General features: G+C 42.2%; 1 protein-coding gene across 1 annotated transcript in view; it reads left to right on the forward strand.

The window, feature by feature from the left end:
- skic3 (SKI3 subunit of superkiller complex) overlaps positions 1–26,019 on the forward strand; it is a 148,878-nt gene that overhangs the window by 114,412 nt on the left and 8,447 nt on the right. The window contains exons 31-38 of the mRNA XM_070884850.1: positions 291–512; positions 2,168–2,240; positions 5,150–5,203; positions 7,240–7,351; positions 16,917–17,045; positions 18,885–19,009; positions 19,936–20,094; positions 21,939–22,091. Of these exons, the coding sequence (XP_070740951.1) occupies positions 291–512; positions 2,168–2,240; positions 5,150–5,203; positions 7,240–7,351; positions 16,917–17,045; positions 18,885–19,009; positions 19,936–20,094; positions 21,939–22,091 (1,027 nt within the window). The remainder of the gene's footprint in view (positions 1–290; positions 513–2,167; positions 2,241–5,149; positions 5,204–7,239; positions 7,352–16,916; positions 17,046–18,884; positions 19,010–19,935; positions 20,095–21,938; positions 22,092–26,019) is intronic.

Raw genomic sequence — 26,019 nt, forward strand, 5'->3', positions numbered from 1 at the left:
TTTGGTGTCATCTGCAAATTGTGAAATTGTATTTCTGATTCCCGAGTCCATATAGTTTATATAAATAGTGAACAATGGTAATCCCAGCACCAGTTGTTGTGGAACACCACTTCCCACTTTTTGCCAGGCATTAAATAAATTCTTCCTCCCTCTTTTCTTTTAATGTATTTAATAATTGTGGTTGTATTAGATAAGTAGATTTTGAAAGAATGCCAGTTCTAAATGCTGACATCTTAGAATAGCATAAACTACAACGTTAATTTTGTTCTGGTTTTATTTTATTTTAACAGCTCGATGCTGAAGGAGCCCAGTATAGAAAGTCTGCAGGCTTTGTGTGCTTTGGGCCTGTCGAAGAAGGATACCACCCTCACTACAGCAGCACTTAATGAACTGTTCAAACATTGGGATAAAAACAATTCAACTTATGAAACCTGCCTTCTTTCTTCAGGGATGTTTTCTTTGCAAGGTAACAGTTTGGCTATACAGAGACAGGCAGCCAAAGCTGTTCATAGGTAAGGAAAATGTGTGTAAAATCCATACTTTAATATATAAACTAAATGCTGTAATTTTTTGCACTTAAAAAGTGATATGATTTGAAATCTTTATCTCCCTATAATATATATCCCAATAACAAAATAATTACCATATATATACCCCTGTGTGCAGTTTTGAATATGTTGTGACAGTAGATCCTGACTTCATAACATCCACACTACTCTCTTGGCATTGCTTTCTATTTTGAAATTTTAATATGTTAGGATACAGTGTAATTAAAAGGCTGCAATTTAATCGGAATTAAAATGATGTTCAGAACTATTCCAAATTTGCCCTTGCAGCATGACATTTGAAACATTTAATTTAATTTACATTTATTACTTCTAATCATTCAGAATTGCATATGTATTTGGCATTCATCATAAGTGACATTAATAGAAAGTTGAAGTTTTCCTTATGATTCATTTTGGAACAATTTATAGAAGATATAAATCAATCAGTGGCTTAAAATAAAAGTCCAGTGGGACTGATCATATAAATCATCATCATTGCTTGAATGAGTTACGACCACTGTAATACAGTGGGTTATTTTGAGTAAAACATTGGCCCAAGCCGGTATTAATGTATTTAACTTAGTTTATCTTTCAAGGATTTAATTATTGGTTCTGGCAGGATGTAGTATTGTGCATTCAGTGAAAGACTGCAGAGATGCAGGATGATGTGGAGTTTTCCAAAATCATTAATGATGATTTAAAAATAAAATGCAAAATTTGAAGCCTAAAAAAATTTGAAATAAGATTTATGTAAAAGAACAGGGTGATTTACAAAAATTAATCAATTTTAAGAACAAGGAAAATTATGTATATCAGAAAGCCAGCTGTACAGACTCAGTTGCCTAAATGTTATAGTTTAGCCATGAATGACTAAAAACGAGTGCAAAGCTCACCTGAAGCTTAGTGTGTTGACTGCATGGTAGTTTTACTTGGTGAGCTTATTATCAATTATTTACAGTTCCATCCTTTGCCAAAGCTGAAAGGGGAGAGGCATAAGAAAGGATAGGAAAAATGAAGTGATAGAAAACTAAAGTGATGGCATGAAATGGAGTCTTCAGGCAAGTGATGGAACAGCCCAGTACCTGACTATCAGTTCGATACCTATAGAAGTGATGCTGCATGAGGTGCGAGGCAAGTGGCCCTGTTTGCCATATCAGGGTACAATCTCCATCGGTCAGCATTGCAGAATTGCTGGAAGGAGGTGGAAACTGGTGAGAGGCCGCTGCTGATCATTGTTATCAGTAACAGTGCCTATTCTGCATGTCCTTACAGCAGATTGCACAGCTCTACATCAGGTCTCTGCTGACCTGGAGCCTGTTGCCTTGAGTCATTGCCAGATGTTGCTGGTGGTATCTTGGTTGTTGTAATATAAATTCTATAAAGGCAAAGTAGATTCGAAATACAAGCTTTATGTTACCCACTTCTTGTTGCTGTGACAAGTGGTCTCCATTTTGAAATGTATGGATTAACCCCTGTAAGAAAGAATATTTGGGGGACTCTTGGTGCTCCTTACAGATCTTGGTATCATGCAGTCTAAACTCTTTTTCAAAAAGTATATTTGTACATTAATAGAAAAAATTATAATTTTATTACAAATTTTAAAAATCATTCTCCTCCAGCAATCCAGCTGACCCTGCCCTTTGGACATTATTATCCAGACTTGTTCCTCAACATACTCCCCAAAAGGCAGAAGTAAGTAGTCTATATTTTTGTTTAAAATCCTATTGCCAAAGGTGAATGTTTTTTCTAATACTTTACTAGCAGGAGAATTTTTTATGTTTTCATATATCTCACTAGGCTACTTATGATCAGAACGATGACGTACATGAGGTAAATTATTTGTGAGTTGCAAGGAATCTTAAGGTTGTTGCTGTCTCAAAGTTGATGGTAACAGATCAGTAGGAAGGCACAGAAGAATGTGATTTGAATGGGCAGGTTTCACATTAGGGACTGATGTAATCTACTTGTGCAGAGGTGGGAATACTCTAATATGAAGTGCACTAGTTGCTAACTATTACAGTAGCAAAAGCACATGTAAAGGGAGAGATACGACACAAACTGTATCTTAGATTTTTCCTTAAGGAATTGTGGTTTGAAGTATAGCGTCCCTGCAAAGTTCTTAGCTGGACATGGAGGCCGAAGTCTCCTAACCAACCTTTATATACAACTTACCCTTCAGAAACACCACACCCCAAAGGGATCCAGAAATACCCACAGTCACCATAATTCTGTTAATATGTTCAACACGGGAAGATTCCAATAGGTCTGTCAGTCCTTGGCACGTCGGAAAACACTCAGGAATGCTAATTATAGTAAAGCTATGGACCCTGTCAATATCTGTGATGAAGCGCATTCCTCCCCCAGTCACGAGCATATCGTAAGAAAGTAATGGAATATATGCCAGTTATAGTGAATGGACTTCAGTCTATGCTGAAGAGCTACCAGGTTGTTTGGGTCCTCTTCCTTGAGGCCTATACAACTAGATTTCCCCCTTCCCCAATAAACAGTTCACCACACCCATAAATGAAGGAAGATTCCCTCATACTTCCAGGCACTGCAAGAACAGTAACTCACTCCCACTACCTTCCCCCATGACCACAGTCAGAAATACCTCCTGCTCTACCATGGGGAACAGGAAAATGGCAGAGATGTTGAACAAATATTTTGTATCGGTCTTCACGGTAGAAGACACTAAAAACATCAAAATAGTGGATAATCATGGGAGGGAGCAGTAGAACTACTAAAGAAGTAGTACTCAGTAAAAATAATGGGACTAAATGTGGACAGGTCCCCTGGAGCTGATTGCTTGCATCCTAGGGTCTTAAAAGAAGTGGCTGCAGAGATAGTGGATGCATTGGTTGTAATCTACCAAAATTCCCTGAATTCTGGGGAGGTCCCAGTGGATTGGAAAATCGCAAATGTAACGCCCCTATTTAAAAAAGGAGGCAGACAGAAAGCAGGAAATTATAGAGCAGTTAGCCTAACATCTGTCATTGGGAAAATGCTGGAGTCCATTATTAAGGAAGCAGTAGCAGGACATTTGGAAAAGCATAATTCAATCAAGCAGAGTCAACATGGTTTTATGAAAGGGAAACCATGTTTGACAAATTTGCTGGAGTTCTTTGAGGATGTAACGAGTAGGGTGGAGGGGAAACAGTGGATGTGGTGTATTTGGATTTCCAGAAGACATTCGATAAGGCTACATAAAAGGTTACTGCACAAGATAAAAGTTCACAGGGTTGGGGGTAATATATTAGCATGGCTAGAGGATTGGCTAACTAACAGAAAACAGAGAGTCAGGATAAATGGGTCATTTTCCGGTTGGCAAACAGTAACTAGTGGGATGCCGCAGGGATCGGTGCTGGGGCCTCAACTATTTACAATCTATATTAATGACTTGGATGAAGGGACCGAGTGTAATGTAGCCAAGTTTGCTGATGATACAAAGATGAGTGGGAAAGCAAATTGTGAGGAGGACACAAAAAAATCGGCAAAGGGATATAGACCGGCTTAGTGAGTGGGCAAAAATTTGACAGATGGAGTACAATGTTGGAAAATGTGAGGTTATACACTTTGGCAGAAAAAATAGAAAAGCAAATTGTAATTTAAATGGAGAAAAATTGCAAAGTGCTGCAGTACAGAGGGACCTGGGGGTCCTTGTGCATGAAACACAAAAAGTTAGTATGCAGGTACAGCAAGTATTCAGGAAGGCAAATGGAATTTTGGCCTTTATTGTGAGGGGGATAGAGTATAAAAGCAGAGAAGTCCTTCTACAACTGTACAGGGTATTGGTGAGGCTACATCTAGAGTACTGCGTGCAGTTTTGGTCTCCGTATTTAAGGAAGGATATACATGTATTGGAGGCTGTTCAGAGAAGGTTCACTCGGTTGATTCTAGAGGTGAGGGGGTTGACTTATGAAGATAGGTTGAGTAGGTTGGGTCTATACTCATTGGAGTTCAGAAGAATGAGAGGTGATCTTACAAAAACATATAAGATAATGAGGGGGCTCGACGATGTAGATACAGAGAATGTTTCCACTCATAGGGGAAACTAAAACTCGGGGGCATAGTCTCAGAATAATGGGCCGCCCATTTAAAACTGAGATGAGGAGGAATTTTTTCTCTCAAAGGGTTGTAAATCTGTGGAATTCTCTGCACCAGAGAGCTGTGGAGGCTGGGTCATTGAATATATTTAAGGTGGAGATAGACAAATTTTTGAGTGATAAGGGAATAAAGGGTTATGGGGAGCGGGCAGGGAAGTGGAGCTGAGTCCATGATCAGATCAGTCATGATCTTATTCAGAGGCGGAGCAGGCTCCGGGGGCCGTATGGCCTATTCCTGCTCCTAGTTCTTATGTTCTTATCTAACACTCACAATAGTGTAAGCTGTACCAATACAGTCTTTGTATCAAGATATGTTCCTGCAAATACTTTATAAACAAATGTAAAATTGTTCATTAATATGGGGGTGGGGGGGTTGGGGGGAAGAAAGGTATTTGAATTGAACTGCTAAGAACTATGGTATTATGTAGTTTAGTTTTGTACAGTGATATGATCAGATGCAGTACCTTGCCCTTCTCAAACAAATCTTTCTCTTTGTAGGGTGGTGCAGTGGCTGGCAATATTGCACAGATTCTAAGTTCTCATCATACAAAGGTAAATTCAAACAAAAACAGTATTTAATCTGCTATTTGTGTTTATTTCTCAGACTAAAATCACCAATTGCAACTCTTAGGGCCCAAGTTTCCACACGATAAAAAACGGGCGCCCCTCCGAGCTGGGCGCCCGTTTTTCGCGCCTAAAACGGCGCCGGAAAAAAAACTCGCGATTCTGGTGAGCCCTGCAACTCCATGTCTGTTTGGCGCGGCGCCCAGGGGGGCGGAGCCTACACTCGCGCCGATTTTGTAAGTGGGAGGGGGCGGGTACTATTTAAATTAGTTTTTTTTCCTACCGGCAACCCTGCGCGTGCGCGTTGGAGCGTTCGCGCACGCGCAGTGTGAAGGAAACATTGGCACTCGGCCATTTTTGTAGTTCTTTGTAGCTGTTTAATTTTTGAACATTTTTTAATAAAAGCACATTGCATCAGCACATCAGCACTGAGGCTTCCTGCAGCCTTCTCACTGTCTCCTTCCCGCCCGCCGTCTGGAACGTCTTCCTCCCCCCCCCGCCCTGCTGCGTTCGGGCGGGCGGGCCCACACTCCCTCCTTCCCACCGTCGGGAACGTCTTCCTCCTTCCCCCCCCCCCCCCCCCCCACCTGCTGTCGGGAACGAACTTGTGAGGCTGGCTGAAGCACTTTCACACAGGTAGGAAGATGGTTTATTTAATCTTTTCTTTGCTTATAAATGTTTATTCAGGTTGGATTTATTTGTATAATATTTGTATAAGTACAAATAAGGATTTATTGTAGAATTTAATGACTTCCCTTCCCCCCCCCCCCACCTCGTTCTGGACGCCTAATTTGTAACCTGCGCCTGATTTTTTAATGTGTAGAACAGGTTTTTTCAGTTCGACAAAAATCTTCACTTGCTCCATTCTAAGTTAGTTTGGAGTACGTTTTCACTGTGGAAACTTTGAAATCAGGCGTCAGTGGCCGGACACGCCCCCTTTTGAAGAAAAAATTCTGTTCCAAAGTAGAACTGTTCTACCTGACTAGAACTGCAGAAAACTTAAATGTGGAGAATTGCGATTTCTAAGATAGTCCGTTCTCCACCAGTTGCTCCTAAAAATCAGGCGCAAATCATGTGGAAACTTAGGCCATTAATGTTACAAAAGAAAAACTGTTACGCTTTATGTCAAACAGCTTAACATTGAACATTCATGGTTTAGGGATTTTGGGCCCAAATTTCCCCATGAGTTGCACCGTTTTTTTTGGTGTAACTTGATTTTTCTGGTGTATCTTTTTAGTTGCAAATATGGCCATTTAATTTGCGCCAGTGTAAGTGAGTTAGTTAGGTTTTTTGTTAGGTCATTTTTTTTTTTTCAAAAGGGGGTGTTCCCAGCCACTTACACCATTTATGCCAATTTGGCCAGAAAAAAGTTGTACGAAACTAACTTAGGGCCGCGTATGTGTCCACTTTTGTCTGCACAGAAAGACCATACTTACAGTTAAGGAATCGGTGCAAGTAACTACATTTAAAGCACTGCCAAGCACCAAACAAAGCACAAAAAGTAATAAGCAATTAATTAACAAATAAAATAGAACCCTGCACCTAAAGCACCGAGACCAAAGTAATAAGCAATAATAAATTTAAAAAAATAGAAGAAACCCTGCACCTAAAGCACCAAAATCAAAATAACAAATAAAAAATAGAAGTCCTACCTTGGGGAATGCAGCGGGCCGCCGATGAGGGAGCCCATTCAGCCAGGGCTAGGGACGGTGTGCTTCGGCCCCTCCCACACAGCCTGCAGCGCGCGTTTGCCGAAACGGTTTGCCAGGAGCTACTGCACATACGCGCAGACTCTAGCGCGCATGTGCAGAGGTCCCGGCACTGTCCCTTGCTCCGCCCCTCTCTCTCCATTGTACACCACGCCATCTCCACAGATGGCCCGCGAATCGGCCATGATTGCAGAGAGTTTTTTCGGCGCTGCTTCTGAGGTAAAATGTCGGCGGGGTCTCGGAGGTGCGCGGAAAAAAACGGAGGGCCAAATTTGGACCCAATGTGCCTTAAATTTTTTTTTTAATCTCTTCTAGAATGCTCTTTTGTTCAGTGCTGTAAATCAGTTGGCAGCAGGTAAACATGCAGCAGACGATAAAAAGAACAATGCATTAAAGACTATCCAAAAGGCAGTCCATCTGTATCCAGGTAAGAATGCCAGTCTATGTTTCAAATTAAAGCAAAAAATAATTAAATAATTTCCCCCTCTCTTTCTCTCTCCAACTGTCCCCCCCCCCCAAAATATGTGTTAAATATTCAAAGATCATACAGGTACAATGTCCCGAATCCGCCAACCTCGGGGCCAAGTTTCGGGTATTTCCTGATTTCAGAGCAGAAAATCCGACGTCCCGAATCCAGTAACCTCGTGGACAATTTTAGGGTATTTCCGGATTTCGGAGACAAGCCGACTTCCTGAATCCGGCAACCTCGGAGACGATTTCCGGGTATTTCCGGATTTCAGAGAAATCTGGCTACCTCGGGGCCAGGCCGGTTTTCGTATTTATATATGAAAAGGTATGTACTCAAAGCATGAAATAGAATAAATAAACAGCACAGGTATAAAACAGACTAAATAAAGGTTTTTATTTGGTAAACAGTACAGGTATGAAACAGAATACAGGTACCCTGTAATGTATAAAGAATAATATTCTTCCTGTGATCCACTTCCTAAGTCAGTTGCACAGAACTAGGTACAGGTTACAATTGGCTGGAGGGAGAGCTTCGGGTAGAGGGCTCGGCTTTGATGTCTGGAGCTGAAGATTGGGCAGCAATAGGATTTTCAAGTGTGGAAATTGCTGGTGAAGTTGGAGGCTGTCGGTCTTGGGCACTCTGCTGCGATAAAACAATTAACAACATTCACCGATATTAATTTTTCATGAAGTTTATTTACCCGCGTTATTTCCTCTTCACTTATGAAGTTTTGTTGCTTAAGGGTGTTAATTAATTCATGACAAAGATTGATAGCTTTGTCAATGGATACATTTTCCACTTGATTATCATCATTAGCATCGTCATCATCACTGCTTTCATCCTTTTCCTCTGGATGCAAAACCATACCCACAATTTCTTCATCTGTCACTGCATGCACAACGGGAGCATCATTGTCTATGACCATGACTTCTGTGACATCGTCCTCACTCAATGTTAGCGCAGCTTCACAAGTCAGCCCTTTTGCGTATTCTAAAAGTTCAGCAATCATTTTCTTCTCTCTGGACACATGAAAACCTTCAAAGTTATCAGCAGCATCATCGTCATCTTCACTAAACATAGTTGCTGGCCAAGCATTATTCAAGATGTTTCTAGTTACCTCATTCCACGCATCCGCAGCTACCCATATGGTGTCCTTCTCAGAGAAACCTTTTGAGAATGCTGTTATTCCCATGCCACTGTTCACAGCAGTATGCAAATACCTCATGAATTCATTTTTGTAGAGACACTTCATTGATCTCAAAATTCCTCGGTCCATTGGCTGTACCAGTGATGTTACATTGGGAGATAAATAGATTCCATGGACATTATCCCTTACTAGAAGTTCAGCATCAGGATGTGCTGAGCCATTGTCTAGCAGCAAGAATATTTTGCAGTTTTCTTCAAGGCCAGCTGCCGTGCAATGAGCACACACCTGGGAAGAGGGTTGGCACAGTGACGCAGCCCTGCTTGATCCCGATCCGGACATGGATTGGGTCTGTGATGGATCCGTTGGTTAGGATCACGACTTGCATGTCGTCGTGGAGCAGGCGCAGGATGGTGACAAACTTTTGGGGGCAGCCGAAACGGAGGAAGACGCTCCATAGTCCCTCGTGGTTGACAGTGTCAAAGGCCTTTGTAAGGTCAAAGAAGGCCATGTACAAGGGTTGGTGGTGTTCCCTGCATTTTCCTTGTGGCTGTCGCGCTGTAATGTAGTATCTCCAAATTTGCGGATGACACTAAGTTGGGTGGCAGTGTGAGCTGCGAGGAGGATGCTATGAGGCTGCAGAGTGACTTGGATAGATTAGGAGAGTGGGCAAATGCATGGCAGATAAAGTATAATGTGGATAAATGAGGTTATCCACTTTGATGGTAAAAACAGAGAGACAGACTATTATCTGAATGGTGACAGATTAGGAAAAGGGGAGGTGCAACGAGACCTGGGTGTCATGGTACATCAGTCATTGAAGGTTGGCATGCAGGTACAGCAGGCGGTTAAGAAAGCAAATGGCAAACCAGTCCCACCCACCCTTTCCTTCAATGACTCTGTCCCACCTGTGACCGGGACTGTAATTCCCGTATTGGACTGTTCAGTCACCTGAGATCTCACTTTTAGAGTGGAAGCAAGTCTTCCTCAATTACGAGGGACTGCCGATGATGATGACCTGCCTGGGGAACAAAATGCTTCTCAAAGCAGTTTAGAAAAATTATCCTGGTTACCCAATGCTCTCTCATTAGCATAATATTGCACTGGGAATACTCTCACGCCCTTGACACATCTTGGACACTGGCTTTTCCTGATGACCGTAAGCTTACATTTCTATGTCCCATAGAAACTAGGTGCAGGAGTAGGCCATTCGGTCCTTCTAGCCTGCACCGCCATTCAATGAGTTCATGGCTGAACATGCAACTTCAGTACCCCATTCCTGCTTTCTCGCCATACCCCTTGATCCCCCTAGTAGTAAGGATTACAACTAACTCCTTTTTGAATATATTTAGTGAATTGGCCTCAACAACTTTCTGTGGTAGAGAATTCCACAGGTTCACCACTCTCTGGGTGAAGAAGTTTCTCCTCATCTTGGTCCTAAATGGCTTACCCCTTATCCTTAGACTGTGACCCCTGGTTCTGGACTTCCCCAACATTGGGAACATTCTTCCTGCATCTAACCTGTCTAAACCCATCAGAATTTTAAACGTTTCTATGAGGTCCCCTCTCATTCTTCTGAACTCCAGTGAATACAAGCCCAGTTGATCCAGTCTTTCTTGATAGGTCAGTCCCGCCATCCCGGGAATCAGTCTGGTGAACCTTCGCTGCACTCCCTCAATAGCAAGAATGTCCTTCCTCAGGTTAGGAGACCAAAACTGTACACAATACTCCAGGTGTGGCCTCACCAAGGCCCTGTACAACTGTAGCAACAACTCCCTGCCCCTGTACTCAAATCCCCTCGCTATGAAGGCCAACATGCCATTTACTTTCTTAACTGCCTGCTGTACCTGCATGCCAACCTTCAATGACTGATGTACCATGACACCCAGGTCTTGTTGCACCTCCCCTTTTCCTAATCTGTCACCATTCAGATAATAGTCTGTCTCTCTGTTTTTACCACCAAAGTGGATAACCTCACATTTATCCACATTATACTTCATCTGCCATGCATTTGCCCACTCACCTAACCTATCCAAGTCGCTCTGCAGCCTCATAGCATCCTCCTCGCAGCTCACACTGCCACCCAACTGAGTGTCATCCGCAAATTTGGAGATACTACATTTAATCCCCTCCTCTAAATCATTAATGTACAATGTAAACAGCTGGGGCCCCAGCACAGAACCTTGCGATACCCCACTAGTCACTGCCTGCCATTCTGAAAAGTACCCATTTACTCCTACTCTTTGCTTCCTGTCTGACAACCAGTTCTCAATCCATGTCAGCACACTACCCCCAATCCCATGTGCTTTAACTTTGCACATTAATCTCTTGTGTGGGACCTTGTCGAAAGCCTTCTGAAAGTCCAAATATACCACATCAACTGGCTCTCCCTTGTCCACTCTACTGGAAACATCCTCAAAAAATTCCAGAAGATTTGTCAAGCATGATTTCCCTTTCACAAATCCATGCTGACTTGCACCTATCATGTCACCTCTTTCCAAATGCGCTGCTATGACATCCTTAATAATTGATTCCATCATCTTACCCACTACCGATGTCAGGCTGACCGGTCTATAATTCCCTGTTTTCTCTCCCTCCTTTTTTAAAAAGTGGGGTTACATTGGCTACCCTCCACTCGATAGGAACTGATCCAGAGTCAATGGAATGTTGGAAAATGACTGTCAATGCATCTGCTATTTCCAAGGCCATCTCCTTAAGTACTCTGGGATGCAGTCCATCAGGCCCTGAGGATTTATCGGCCTTCAATCCCATCAATTTCCCCAACACAATTTCCCAACTAATAAGGATTTCCCTCAGTTCCTTCTCCTTACTCGACCCTCTGACCCCTTTTATATCCGGAAGGTTGTTTCTGTCCTCCTTAGTGAATACCAAACCAAAGTATTTGTTCAATTGGTCTGCCATTTCTTTGTTCCCCGTTATGAGTTCCCCTGATTCTGACTGCAGGGGACCTACGTTTGTCTTTACTAACCTTTTTCTCTTTACATATCTATAGAAACTTTTGCAATCCGTCTTAATGTTCCCTGCAAGCTTCTTCTCGTACTCCATTTTCCCTGCCCTAATCAAACCCTTTGTCCTCCTCTGCTGAGTTCTAAATTTCTCCCAGTCTCCGGGTTCGCTGCTATTTCTAGCCAATTTGTATGCCACTTCCTTGGCTTTAATACTATCTCTGATTTCCCCTGATAGCCACGGTTGAGCCACCTTCCCTTTTTTATTTTTATGCCAGACAGGAATGTACAACTGTTGTAGTTTATCCATGTGGTCTCTAAATGTCTGCCATTGCCCATCCACAGTCAACCCCTTAAGTATCATTCGGCAATCTATCCTAGCCAATTCTCGCCTCATACCTTCAAAGTTACCCTTCTTTGAGTTCTGGACCATGGTCTAAATTAACTGTTTCATTCTCCATCCTAATGCAGAATTCCACCATATTATGGTCACTCTTCCCCAAGGGGCCTCGCACAACGAGATTGCTAATTAATCCTCTCTCATTACACAACACCCAGTCTAAAGATGGCCTCCCCCCTAGTTCCATATTGGTCTCGAAAACCATCCCTTATGCACTCCAGGAAATCCTCCTCCACCGTATTGCTTCCAGTTTGGTTAGCCCAATCTATGTGCATATTAAAGTCACCCATGATAACTGCTGCATCTTTATTGCATGCACCCCTAATTTCCTGTTTGATGCCCTCTCCAACATCACTACTACTGTTTGGAGGTCTGTACACAACTCCCACTAACGTTTTTTGCCCTTTGGTGTTCTGCAGCTCTACCCATATAGATTCCACATCATCCAAGCTAATGTCCTTCCGAACTATTGCATTAATCTCCTCTTTAACCAGCAATGCTACCCCACCTCCTTTTCCTTTTATTCTATCCTTCCTGAATGTTGAATACCCCTGGTTGTTGAGTTCCCAGCCCTGATCACCCTGGAGCCACGTCTCTGTAATCCCAATCACATCATATTTGTTGACATCTATTTGCACAGTTAATTCATCCACCTTATTACGGATACTCCTTGCATTAAGACACAAAGCCTTCAGGCTTGTTTTTTTAATACCCTTTGTCCCAGCTGCATTTGCACAAGCAAGTACAGTCCATCTATCTTTGGCATCTTTTACACCCGTTGGTGTGATTCTTCTGCTATTGGTAATGCCTTTCTCGGTATGTAGCGCCAAAACAGTGCTGTCTCGTTGGCATTATAGATTTGCTCAGCCGAAAGGTTTTCATCAGCAATTAGTTTAACGAACTCATCTATATAACTTTCAGTTGCCTCATGATCTGCTGAGGCTTTTTGACCACATACTTTCAATTGCCTGACGCCAGGACACCTTTTAAATTTGGTTAGCCAACCTGAAGAGTTGTCACATGGAGTTTCAATCTCCAGTTCTGCGTGGAATATCTTGGATTATTGCATCATCATTGGGCCAGACAAAGGAACCTTTTCACTTCTCCTCTGTCGCCATCACTCCATCATTACTCGATCCAACTCATCATTTTTAGATTTATGCATAGTTTTTCTCGTACGCATTTCTTTCTCAACGTCACTTTCTGCATGAAACTTCATGATCTGTTCTTTCGGTTTTTTTATTTCATAAATGGTGGCGATTCCAACACCATATTCTTCACTCACTCTTCTCACTGAAGCGTCTCTATCTAATCTCTGGAGTAACTCTACTTTATTGGCAATTGACAATGAATTATGCTTCCTCTTTGCACTACCTATATTATCCATTGGGGGTATCTGTTGGCCTTTTTGACATGGTTGCAATGGCAAACAACACAAATTCACAATACCTTTAAATTGGAAAAAACACCACACCGCTTGAGTCAGGTCAGGTGGGGCCTGATCGAGGGAAGTACGTGGGTCAGGTGGGGTCGGCTCGGGTCACATATGGGTTAGGTCGGGACGGCTCAGGTCACGTGTCGGTTCGGTCAGGTCAGCACTGGTCACGTGAATCGAGGTCGTGGTTAATTCGGACCGATCGCAGGTCTGTAATGTGCCGCTTTAATGTCCAGTTTTCAGACAAAATTTACGGATTCCGGACAACTCCTTCTGCAATGCGCAAAATGCCCGATTTTCGGACAATATTTACGGATTCCGGACAACTCCATCTACGATGTGCAAAATGTCCAGTTTTCAGACAATTCCGTTTTTTGGAATTCTGGATTCGGGACGTTGTACCTGTATAAGGGGAGATTTTCCATTGCATTCAAGACATTTTGACAGTAGAACAGCATGTTCCATATAATATAGTTTCTCTCTGCCCACCATTTTTTCTGTTTTTATTAGCTTCGGGCATTTTTTCCAAATCTAGTTAGTCATGAAATGTTCATGTCGCCCTTCATCTGGATTCATGAGCTACTTGATATGCTAATTGACTTGATGTGTGTGCCATCAAAGCACAGCATGGGCTTTTGCTCTGGCTTCATCTTTGTTGAAGGTTCAATGAGACACTCAGCATTATTGGAAGGCAATTTGCAAAAACAAATCTGCAAACATTAAACTTAGGATCCTCATGGTAAATTTGAGACAAAATTGACATGCATCTACTAAGATTACTAGTCTCAGAAAAACCTGATAAACCCACATATAGTCCACTAGATCTTCCAATGACTTCACATCCTTGGTTCTGTTATCAGAGCTGATTTTTACTCTTGAGTATTGGTTATCGGTCTATTTGGCTATACACTCAGTATTAAGCATCTCATGCTCGTTATATAAAGATTTCTAGTGCTGATTGAGCAGCCACTCTCCACCAAGAATTGCTGGAATTGAGTCAGCTGAGGCAACAGGTTACCACATCAGCCAACCTCATTTAGTTTCAATCTATCAATAGTATCACAAAATTACATAGAAATTACAACACGGAAACAGGGCGTTCAGAACAACTAGATTGTGTTTATCCTCCATACGAGTGAGTGTAGTCCTAAACCCATCTGCCTGCCCTATTCCCATAACCAACCACCTATTCTAACCAAAATATTGACATGGCCTCTGCTTCAGTCACTAACACTGGCAATGCATTCCATAGCTTTAAAACCTTCTGCATAAAGAAAACATATTTATTTTTCCTATTCTCAGCCCTAAATCTCTTGCATTTAATCTTATATCTATGTCCCATCATTCAAACCTCCCAATCATTGGAAACGGTCTATTTCTATCTGCTCTTTTCCATCCCTTCATAATTGTAAACTCCTTTATCAAATCATCCTGGCCCAGAATTTGTGGTCGGAGGCTTCCTCAGATCGGAAATTTTTTTATGAAAGTACCTGTTGTTCCCAGAGTTTCTGAGACTTCTGGTCCTGGGTCTCTTTGCGAAGGCCTGCGTAGAGGCCCATGTATCCCAGTAGCGTATGCACTTCGTACGCATCACAGGTTGGGCCGGCCCACATGACCCCAATCAGAATAGGAATATTTCCATAAGTATGAATGGGAATACTCCCAAAACACACAAGCATTTAAGATAAAAAAATGTTAGTCACATATTTAAAATTAATCAAAATGGAATTTAATTAATTATTTAAAACAAAAATGGTATTTTTTGAAAAATAAATTTATGGGCTAGAAATTCGGTTCTCAGCAAACAGTATTTTTTTGACAAAATTACCGTTTTTGCTTCACTGTCGCTATCGGGTCAGAAATTCAAGCTTTAATTTGCGCAGTGGTAAAAATCGCCGTTGCATGAGGATTCACGACGCATACCGCATCAGTCTTCCCTGCAACATATATTCCATCCTTCGTGAATATTGGCACTGCTCCTTTTTTTACCTATTCCGTCCTGCCTAAAAATAGTATAACCCAATATTTTTATTTTACACTCCTGCCCAGTTTGCAGCCAAGTTTCTGTTAGCGTTAGTAAATCTGTATCTCCCTGTGATGTAGTTGCTTCAGATTCCCCCAGTTTATTTCCCACACTCTAAGCATTACATTACATTTTTTTTCTTTGTATTTAATGCTACTACTTTTTCCTTGATTTTTGTCCCAAGCTAACAGCTCATTCCTGTCTTAGTCTTTCCTCCTCTTATAACCAATCAATTTGATTTTATTTTTAGTCCTTTCGTCCTTCTGCACGTTATCCATTTTGCTACATTATTTTTAATTGTCTATTTACCTCCCCGCTCTACTTTGCTTTTTTCCCCATCCCTTCCTTCCTAGCTTGAATCACTGCTCACTTCCCTATTTATCTATCTTGCTAGTTTGTGTAGCTTCCTTCTTGTTCAGATGTGACCCACCTTTTGGTATAGCTCCCATCTTCCACAAAACTGATACCAATGCCCCATGAAACAGAAACCCACTTTTCACAACACACTTTTAGCCATCACCTTGAGCTCCCTAATTTTCCTATCTATCCCTGTTCTAGCATGTGACTGGGGGGGTAATCTAGAGATTACCACTTGTGAAGTCCTGTCCTTAACTCCTTTTGCATGACTTCAGGCCTTTCCTTTCATGTATTGTTGGCTCCCTTGTAGACCATGACAATTGGCAACTCTCCCTCCCCTTCCATAATTATTTCCAGTTTTTCAAAAATGTCCTTTATCCCACGCTAGGGTGCAAAAAGCATCCTGAACACTCAGTCTGGACTGCAAAAGACTAATGGCTGCCTGCCTTAGGGCCATCTGGCTGCTATCCAAATTCAGACCCAACAGATGGTTTCCAGTCCCTATAAATAATGGTTACTGTCCTTTTTTCCTGCAGGTTTGCCCTTTTGAGGTTTTACTGTTTCAATTGTTACAAGCGTAAAGAGGATTATAACTAACCATGAAATTCATTTGAATATGATTTTCAATACAAACCACAAATGCAAACAATATGCATAATTTTTAAACCTTGAATTATAATTTAGTAATCGCTTCTATTTTCAAAATCCAGAAATGATCTTATCTGTGAATCAGGCTGTTTGCAATCACTGCTGTGCTTAATTTCCTTCAATTCCTGCTTTGCACCGCTGTAGTAATGTTCTTATCCATTAAATGGCTGTTCAACTACTTTAATAGTACAAAATAAACATTATTGCAGATAAATCCTGATTAGCCTTATTGTAGAAATTTGGCCAATGATATCTGATTGAACAAACTTACCAAATAGAAAACTGAAATAATAAGGATGGCTTGATTCAACATTTTGGTTTCTAAAAGCAAAAACCATTGCCTTTTGTTGCCATTAAATGTAAAATTAAAATTAAGATAATGACCTTGGTATTTCCATGTTTTAGAAATCAAAACAGCAGTAAGGCAGACCATCATTCTGCTATGCTATATGTAGTAGCAAGAAAAAATAATGAATGCTGTTGCCTGGTACTTACTAAGACTTAAGTAATTGTATTTTTTTTATATACTGGACTTGCTTTTATTTTGCAGATGATCCTGCTGTGTGGGCCAGTTTAATGGCAGCCTGTCACATAGAAAAAACATTATCACATTTAAAAGATATGAAACCAAAGCAAACTGCATTAGAGGAGCAGTTTATTACAGTAATCACAGCAAAAGGTAAGTGGTGCATTTTCCAACTTTAATTTACATGGTAGGTTGCCTATAAGGATTCATGTGTATTCTTTCATTTCAGTACTCCATGTACTCTGAGCTGAGCTTCAAATCCAATCTATCGCTTACTTCAATCTCCATGGCATTGCCTAGCTCTGCTCTTATCTTGCTGTAGCTGAAATCTTAGTCATACTTTCATAACCTTAATTAAGATTTGACTTCTCCAATGCCATTCTCATCCGGCTCCCTCTCGCGCCTGCTGGTCATAACTATACTGTTTGTAAATATTTCCGTTGTCTTCTACATTAACCTGTTGTATCTGATATCTGTGCTATTGTTTTGTTTCCTGCTAAAATAAGGGAAATACAGGTACAACATCTGAAATCCGGAATCTTCAACACAGAGTCTGTGCTGGTTTTTGGGTTTTTCCGGAATTCAGACAAGAAAATCAAGTCTGAAATCTGGAATCCTCAACTGAATCCGTGCCGGATTTCGGGTTTTGCCAGATTTCGGACCTCGCCCCTCGCACTGGTGCTCAGGGCTATCCGGAGCCGAAGGGAAGGATTCCCGACCCCAGTGATAGCTCAGCCCCTCCAGGGTCAGTGAGCCCGGTGGCTGGTCATCGATGAGCGGGTCCCTGGGTGAGTGCGGACTGTTGGCGGGGTGCCACACAGAGGGTGGGTGAGGTGCTGAATTTCCATCACTCGCTCATCTCATCTCTACACCCTACATTCACGCCGCTCCTCTGATTCCCGTGGCCCCCCGGCGCTGCGCTTTTTACCTGTTTCCTCATCCCTCGCTGCCCGATGTCGCCATCTTGGCTGCTTCAAAAATGTCCATTTTTCAGACAATAATTCCGGACGACTCCATCTGAGATGCGCAAAATGTCCGGTTTTCGAACATTTCTGGTTTTCGGAGTTCCGGATTCGGGACGTTGCACCTGTATTCAGAGCACCCTCATTTTAATGCAAAGTTAATTATTACAGTTTTTATATAGCTCTTAATAGGCCTGGAAATCCTGACCTCCCCAGGTCTATATGGAGTGTGTATGGACCCGGGAAGGCATCACAAAAGCCAGTTTTCGGCGCATAATGTGCATGCGCTGAAAAACAGCTTTTCCGATCTGTCAAGCTGGAGCGTGACAGATCCTCTATATCTCGAACGAGGACATTTGCAAGGGCAAGATTGCGGGATTTACCCATATCGTGCGCAGCAAATGTCCTCAAAACTCTTGCGCGTGATAAAAGCAGGCGCATAGCCTAGTTTTAAAGGCGTATGAGTTTTAAAAGATACAAAAGCATAATAAAATTAAATTTTAAAAAAAATATTTTATTGTTAAAAACCCTGCCCACTAAGGTAAGTTTATTTTTAACCCTAATTACAAACTTTTTTTTAAAAATCGGAAAAATATTTTTTTTTCCCTAAGGCATTTATTAACTTTAATTTCAACTAATTTTAATTATGTGAGGTGTGTTTTTTTATTTTTTATTGTGTTTAGTGTGTTTGTTTATTTTCTTCTCATTAATAGCAATGAGAACTCGTAGATACGGAGTTCTCATTGCTATTAATGAGAAAGCTGTGGAATACTGTGCCTGATTGGTTGAGCAGTCACACGTGACTGCACCTTCTGCATGGGAACCTGGAGAACGGGAGTGCGCTTCGCAGCACGGGAAGAGAAGGCCTCTGCACCGGAATCCCACGCTCCTCTGGGACCATCAGGTAATTTTGTTAAAATTCTCCGGTCGGAGGCATTCGTCCAAAAGAAGGAATTTCAGAACCATAGTGTTTTTCGAGTGTGAGGAGTTCTCTTTGGTGTATAATTTGAATATTTGTATTACTTTATAGTAGAAACAGAGAAGACCATACCAGCTCTCTATCTTCAATCCCTAGAGAACTGGTCCCTGCAGCAGGCTGCAACTGGACTAAAAGAAATGGGCAGACATTCTGAAGCTGAAGCATTCTGCACTAAAGTACTGTATAATTCAAACAGCAGCTTTAATATATGCAGCAGTTTAATTTATTACTGTGTAGGGTGGTGGTTGTATTAATAATCTTCAGGCCAAAATATTCCAATGTATTTCATTAATTTTTTTTTGAAACTTAAAAAAAATTTAATGTTGAAAATAACTATACAGGTTGAACCTCCCTTATCCAGAACTTCCTTATCTGGAACAACCCCTCATCCAGAACCATTCCCGGCCACCGGATGGCACATACGCAGAACTCTGACATGAACAAATTGAAGTCCTTCCTCGCTGCCGACTTCCGCAATCGCTGGCCTGACCCCGCCATCCACGCCACCCCACAATCTCTCTGCCACACTCGCAGCACCAAGCCAGCCAGCCCTGATATTCACTTGCACAGTACCTGTACCATCCAATTTAATGTGACCACACCTTGTCCGGAAAAATCCCTTATCCAGAACAGGCCCAGTCCCAAGGGTTATGGATAAGGGAGGTTCAACCTGCCTACTCCATTGTCAGGTCTGTCATCTTGAGTAGTGACCTGAGGAGCCATTTTATTCAGTCATTACTGCCACCACACCAGTGAAATTTTAGGTATGCAGTTTCAGATCTTAGAGACTTGGAAGAACATTTCCTGTCACCATCTATAATTCAACTTGCCACTGAAAGTTGCTATATGGTTTAATGTAACAACAACTTGCATTTGGATAGCACTTTTAATGTAGGTGACCACTCTGAAGGTACTTCACAGAAGTGTAATCGGACAAAATTTGACACTGAGCCAAAGAAGGAGATATTAGGAGGAGTGACTAAAAGCTTGGTCAGAGGTTAAAGGTGGTTTTTGAAAGGAGAGAGGGAGTGTATAGATTAAAGATGTTCTTTTTATTTTTAAAAAATGCTTTGTGATTTATTGACAGGCTGCTTTATTTTAGGTTCTGAAGAGGCACCCAGATCACCCTGCGGTATTCTTATTGCTGAGGCAGGTTCAATGTGAACAGCTCTTGCTTTCACAACAGCAGCTTCCAGATACAGTTTTAGAAGAACTAAAGAAGGCAGTGATGTCGAACTTCACATCAGTAACAGCTTGGCATGTATGTTTTGAGTTGTGGCTGTGTGTTACTGTAATGGTCCTTTTTTTTAGTTTGATTTGTTGTTATGGCTGTCTGAGCACTAGTTTCAGGTCAGTAATTTATAAACATTTCCTAGCTTTTCAAATCTGTTCATTGGGCATCCCACTCCAGATAAAAATATCCTTAACTTAAACCATCAGCGCTTTTTAAACCTCAAAGTATTCTCCACTCAATCATTGATTTCTTTTGCAAATGGACATTGAGAACCATCTTGAAGAATCATCACCTGTTACTTTTAAACTTGATTAAGAAGCTCAAAGGGGTTATGCTGATAGTTAGATGAGGAAAGACGGGAGGTGGCTCCAGAGGAGCATAAACACTGGCATGGACTTGTTGGGCCGAATAGCCTGTTTCTGTGCTGTATATTCTATGTTATAGTTAGTGAATGCCTTGTACTGTGTCTTTAGAAATCAAATCGCTGGAGAAATACCACCAGCGTTGTCTCCGCAAGATCCTGCAAATCCCCTGGAAGGACAGACGCACCAATGTTAGTGTCCTCGATCAGGCCAACATCCCCAGCATTGAAGCACTGACCACACTCGACCAGCTCTGTTGGGCGGACCACATTGTCCACATGCCTAACACAAGACTCCCAAAGCAAGCGCTCTACTCGGAACTCCTACACGGCAGGCGAGCCCCAGGTGGGCAGAGGAAACGTTTCAAGGACGCCCTTAAAGCCTCCTTGATAAAATGCAACATTCCCACCGACACCTGGGAGTCCCTGGCCAAAGACCGCCCTAAGTGGAGGAGCGGCATCTGGGAGGACGCTGAGCACCTTGACTCTCGTCGCCAACAGCATGCAGAAAACAAGCGCAGACAGCGGAAGGAGCGTGCAGCAAACCAGATTCCCCACCCATCCTTTCCTTCAATGACTGTCTGCCCCACCTGTGACAGAGACTGTAATTCCTGTATTGGACTGTTCAGTCACCTAAGAACTCACTTTTAGAATGGAAGCAAGTCTTCCTTGATTTTGAGGGACTGCCTTTGATGATGATTCCCATCAGTTTGTGGTCTATTGGGGAAGGTGGGCACCCAAGATGTACCCCAGATGATGCAGATGTCCACCTGATTGTTTTTAAATCCCCAGGACCCTGCTAAATTTGCCAGGGTCGGCAGTGGAGTCCCTGAACAAGCACATTCCTTCCCCCACCCCCCAAATCGGATCTGGATTTTCTTTTTCAGACTAATATTATGGAGGTGAGGCAATGTAGAAATCATGCCCACTCCTACAACACTGATTTCAGATGCCATTAGTTTCCAGCCAAACTTTTAAGTGATTTCTCTTTGGACCCTAATTTCATTATTCTTCACCCAGGGGCTGTGCTTTACTGGACTTGAGTGCTTAATGCTGACCGAGTACTCAGAATGGAAAATTTGTTCATCCAGCACAACTGCTTCCTTCACCTCAAACTCAAAACTAAGTGTGTTTTTGAAAAATAGAAACTGCATGTTGCATTTCATTGGGTGGAACTTTTGTGCATATTGGTAACATTTCTCAGTTAATCAAGAATTTTCAGTGCTGGAGAGCTTAAATTGACAATTTACAGGAAATGACACCTGAGTATAACTCAGAATTTCACTGAAAAATCTTATCATTAAAGACTACAGTTAGCACATACAGATTCACGGTCACCTGTTTTAATTATAGTGTACTCTCCCATTAAGACTTGTATTTCAGAAGCATTTGAGAACCTGATTTACCACAACACAGCACCTAATGCTATTAAATCAAAATCACCAGTGGAATATTTAGTTAAACATATAGACAGCAATCTGTTCATCTTTTAATGTCTGTTTCCCTCTAGTGGCTGGCAGAAGTATATAAATCTCAGGGTTTAATGGTATCCGCAGAGATGTGCTACAGGCAGGGATTGCAGCTATCTTCGCAGCAAGGCGATATGAATGGCAAGTTGTCGAGTCTGCTCCGATTAGCACTGCTTGCACTCTCTCTCAGTACGGTAAGGATTTCATAATTAACTGCAACTGTAAATTGTTTTGGAAGTGATGGCTGCCTTTGGTGTGATGATGCATGCATACCACAAGTGAAGGTTTTCCTGTTTAGTACAAATGACTTTAAGCCCCATTTGTTCCTGCACTCGGAATCTTGTGACTAGATATTCCTTTAATAGAACAATTGAGCTTTCTTTGTCATTTCTAATCTTGAAACAGGTTTGATGTTTTCCACCCTTCCTAGATTTTTTGATGATATAGCACTTTTTATTTTACTCCCTACCTTTCTCCTCGTATAGCTGAAGGGATGGAATATAGACCTGTTCTCCCAACACCACCAGTTTTACAGGGTGTGTGAGAGGGTTTGGGTGACTGAGCCTTCAACTTTGTCCTCCACCCTGTGAAGAAGCAACCTGGGTTTTTTGCTTTACATTTCCCACTATGGCACAATTTAAATCAGGAGCTTGCATCAAGGAGAACCCCAACTCTTAATTTACATGCTACACAATGTACCAGCAGTCTTCAGCCAAGAAATCAAGGGCAGGGAATATTTGCAAAAAATGTATCAGTTGAACTATGACATAAATACTGTGGCCACAAGAGCAGGTCAGAGGCTGGGTATTCTGCAGCGAGTGTCTCACCTCCTGACTCCCCAAAGCCTTTCCACCATCTACAAGGTACCAGTGTGATGGAATACTCTCCACTTGCCTGGATGAGTGTAGTTCCAACAACACTTATGAAGCTCGACACCATCCAGGACAAAGCAGCCGCTTGATTGGCACCCCATCCACCACCTTAAACATTCACTCCCTCTATCACCGGCATACCGTGGCTGCAGTGTATACCATCAACAAGTTGCACTGCAGCAACTCGCCAAGGTTTCTTCGGCAACACCTCCCAAAACGTGATCTCTAACACCTAGAAAGACAAGGGCAGCAGGCATGGGAACACTATCACCTGCAAGTTTCACTCCAAGTTGCACTCCATCCTAACTTGGAAATATATCGGCATTCCTTCATCGTCGCTGGGTCAAAATCCTGGAACTGCCTCCCTAACAGCACTGTGGGAGTTCCTTCGCCACAAGGACTGCAGCGGTTCAAGAAGATGGCTCACCATTACCTCGAGGACAATTCGGGATGCACAATAAATACTGGCCTTGTCAGTGACGTCCACATCCCGGAAAGAATAATAAAAAAAGACTTATGTGGTTGATAAAAAGACACCAGGAGCAGCCTCAAATCAGTCTAACCTATGGTTTTGACATGCACTTAATCAGTTCAATTAAGTGACCAGAATACTCAAGTCACCAACTTGGGTGATTTTTCTTTTAAATAATTTTTTTTAAATAATAAACTACAGGCTATTTTTATTAGTAGGAACATAAGCAGACATCCAATCCAGCAAGTAAATTGTCATAAAATGTGGTACAAATAAACATAAGAAATAGGAGCTGGAGTAGTCCATTCGGCCCCTCGAGCCTGCTCCACCATTCAGCAAGATCATGGCTGACCACCTACCTCAACTCCACCTTCCTGCACTATCCCCATATCCCTTGATTCCCTTAATATCCAAAAATCCATCGATCTCCAACTCTGGGATAGAGAATTCCAAAGATTCACCACCCTCTGAAGAAATTTCTCCTCATCTCAGTCCTAAATGGCTGACTCCTTATTCTGAGACTGTGACCCCTGGTTCAAGACTCCCCAGTCAGAGGAAACATCCTCCCTGCATCTACCCTGTCAAGCCCTGTAATAATTTTGTATGTTTCAATGGGGCTAGAATTTCAAAAAAATCCACCAGCGCCGGATTGCCGCCCAAAATACCACTAAGTTTTTTTTTAATTACCGCGGGTGAAAAATTCCACAAAAAAAGGAAAAAATTCCGTCCGGAGGAAAAAATGGAACTTACAACCCCCATTCTCGACGGAAAACGCGATCCTGGGCCAAATGGACAGTAATTACTAAAATTTAGACCGAGGCTGCAGGTTGGGCCTAGGAGGGAGGAAAACAGAAAAAATATTTTTTCCAAAAAACAGAAAATAAAAAATCAGAAAACATTCTCGGGACCTTTTTCAACTTAATCGCTGTAAAAGCATTTTAAAATAATTATTAAAAACTCTTAACTTTTTTTTGCAGAGCTACTTACCTACCGCCCAGCTCCGGCTGCCTTTCATGGGCATTTTTTTCAATCTTGCCTACGGGTTACCGCTGAGCCCAAACTTGGACGGTAGCGTTTTTTTCGATGGTGCATGCCGGCGGTCTGTACCCCGGCGGTATTTCGAAACCGTCGGCGGAACTCTTTGTGGTTTTCCGCCCAAAACAACCAATAACACCGAGAAACCGGGCGGAGATGCCGTGGAAATTCCAGCCCAATAAGATCACCTCTTATTCTTCGAAACTAGCGAATTAAGAACCTAATCTACTCGAGATCTCCTCATATAAGATGGGGAAAATAGAGTATGAGAGGAAGCTTGCCGGGAACATAAAAACTGACTGCAAAAGCTTCTATCGATATGTGAAGAGAAAAAGATTAGTGAAGACAAACGTAGGTCCCTTGCAGTCGGATTCAAGTGAATTTATAATGGGGAACAAAGAAATGGCAGACCAATTGAACAAATACTTTGGTTCTGTCTTCACAAAGGAAGACACAAATAACCTTCTGGAAGTACTAGGGGACCAAGTGTCTAGTGAGAAGGAGGAACTGAAGGATATCCTCATTAGGCGGAAAATTGATGGGATTGAAGGCCAATAAATCCCCGGGGCCTGATAGTCTGCATCCCAGAGTACTTAAGGAAGTGGCCCGAGAAATAGTGGATGCATTAGTGATCATTTTCCAACAGTCTATCGACTCTAGATCAGTTTCTATGGACTGGAGGGTAGCTAATGTAACACCACTTTTTAAAAAGGGAAGGAGAGAGAAAGCCGGTAGTTATAGACCGGTTAGTCTGACATCAGTAGTGGGGAAAATGTTGGAATCAATTATTAAGGATGAAATAGCAGCGCATTTGGAAAGCAGTGACAGGATCGGTCCAAGTCAGCATGGATTTATGAAGGGGAAATCATGCTTGACAAATCTTCTGGAATTTTTTGAGGATGTAACTAGTAGAGTGGACAAGGGAGAACCTTGTGGTGTATTTGGACTTTCAAAAGGCTTTTGACAAGGCCCCACACAAGAGATTGGTGTGCAAAATCAAAGCACATGGTATTGGGGGTAATATACTGATGTGGATAGAGAACTGGTTGGCAGACAGGAAGCAGAGAGTCAGGATAAACGGGTCCTTTTCAGAATGGCAGGCAATGACTAGTGGAGTGCCGCAGGGCTCAGTGCTGGGACCCCAGCTCTTTACAATATACATCAATGATTTGGATAAAGGAATTGAGTGTAATATCTCCAAGTTTGCAGATGACACTAAACTGGGTGGCGGTGTGAGCTGCGAGGGGGACGCTAGGAGGCTGCAGGGTGACTTGGACAGGTTAGGTGAGTGGGCAAATGCATGGCAGATGCAGTATAATGTGGATAAATGTGAGGTTATCCACTTTGGGGGCAAAAACGCGAAGACAGAATATTATCTGAATGGCGGCAGATTAGGAAAAGGGGAGGTGCAATGAGACCTGGGTGTCATGCTTCATCAGTCATTGAAAGTTGGCATGCAGGTACAGCAGGTGATGAAGAAGGCAAATTGTAAGTTGGCCTTCATAGCTAGGGGATTTAAAGTATAGGAGCAGAGAGGTCTTACTGCAGTCGTATAGGGCCTTGGTGAGGCCTCACCTGGAATATAGTGTTCAGTTTTGGTCTCCTAATCTGAGGAAGGACATTTTGTTATTGAGGGAGTGCAGCAAAGGTTCACCAGACTGATTCCTGAGATGGCAGGACTGACACATGAGGAGAGACTGGATCAACTGGGCCTTTATACATTGGCGTTTAGAAGGATGAGAG

This window comes from Pristiophorus japonicus, chromosome 1 (assembly GCF_044704955.1).
Source record: "Pristiophorus japonicus isolate sPriJap1 chromosome 1, sPriJap1.hap1, whole genome shotgun sequence".
Classification (NCBI taxonomy): Eukaryota; Metazoa; Chordata; class Chondrichthyes; family Pristiophoridae; genus Pristiophorus; species Pristiophorus japonicus.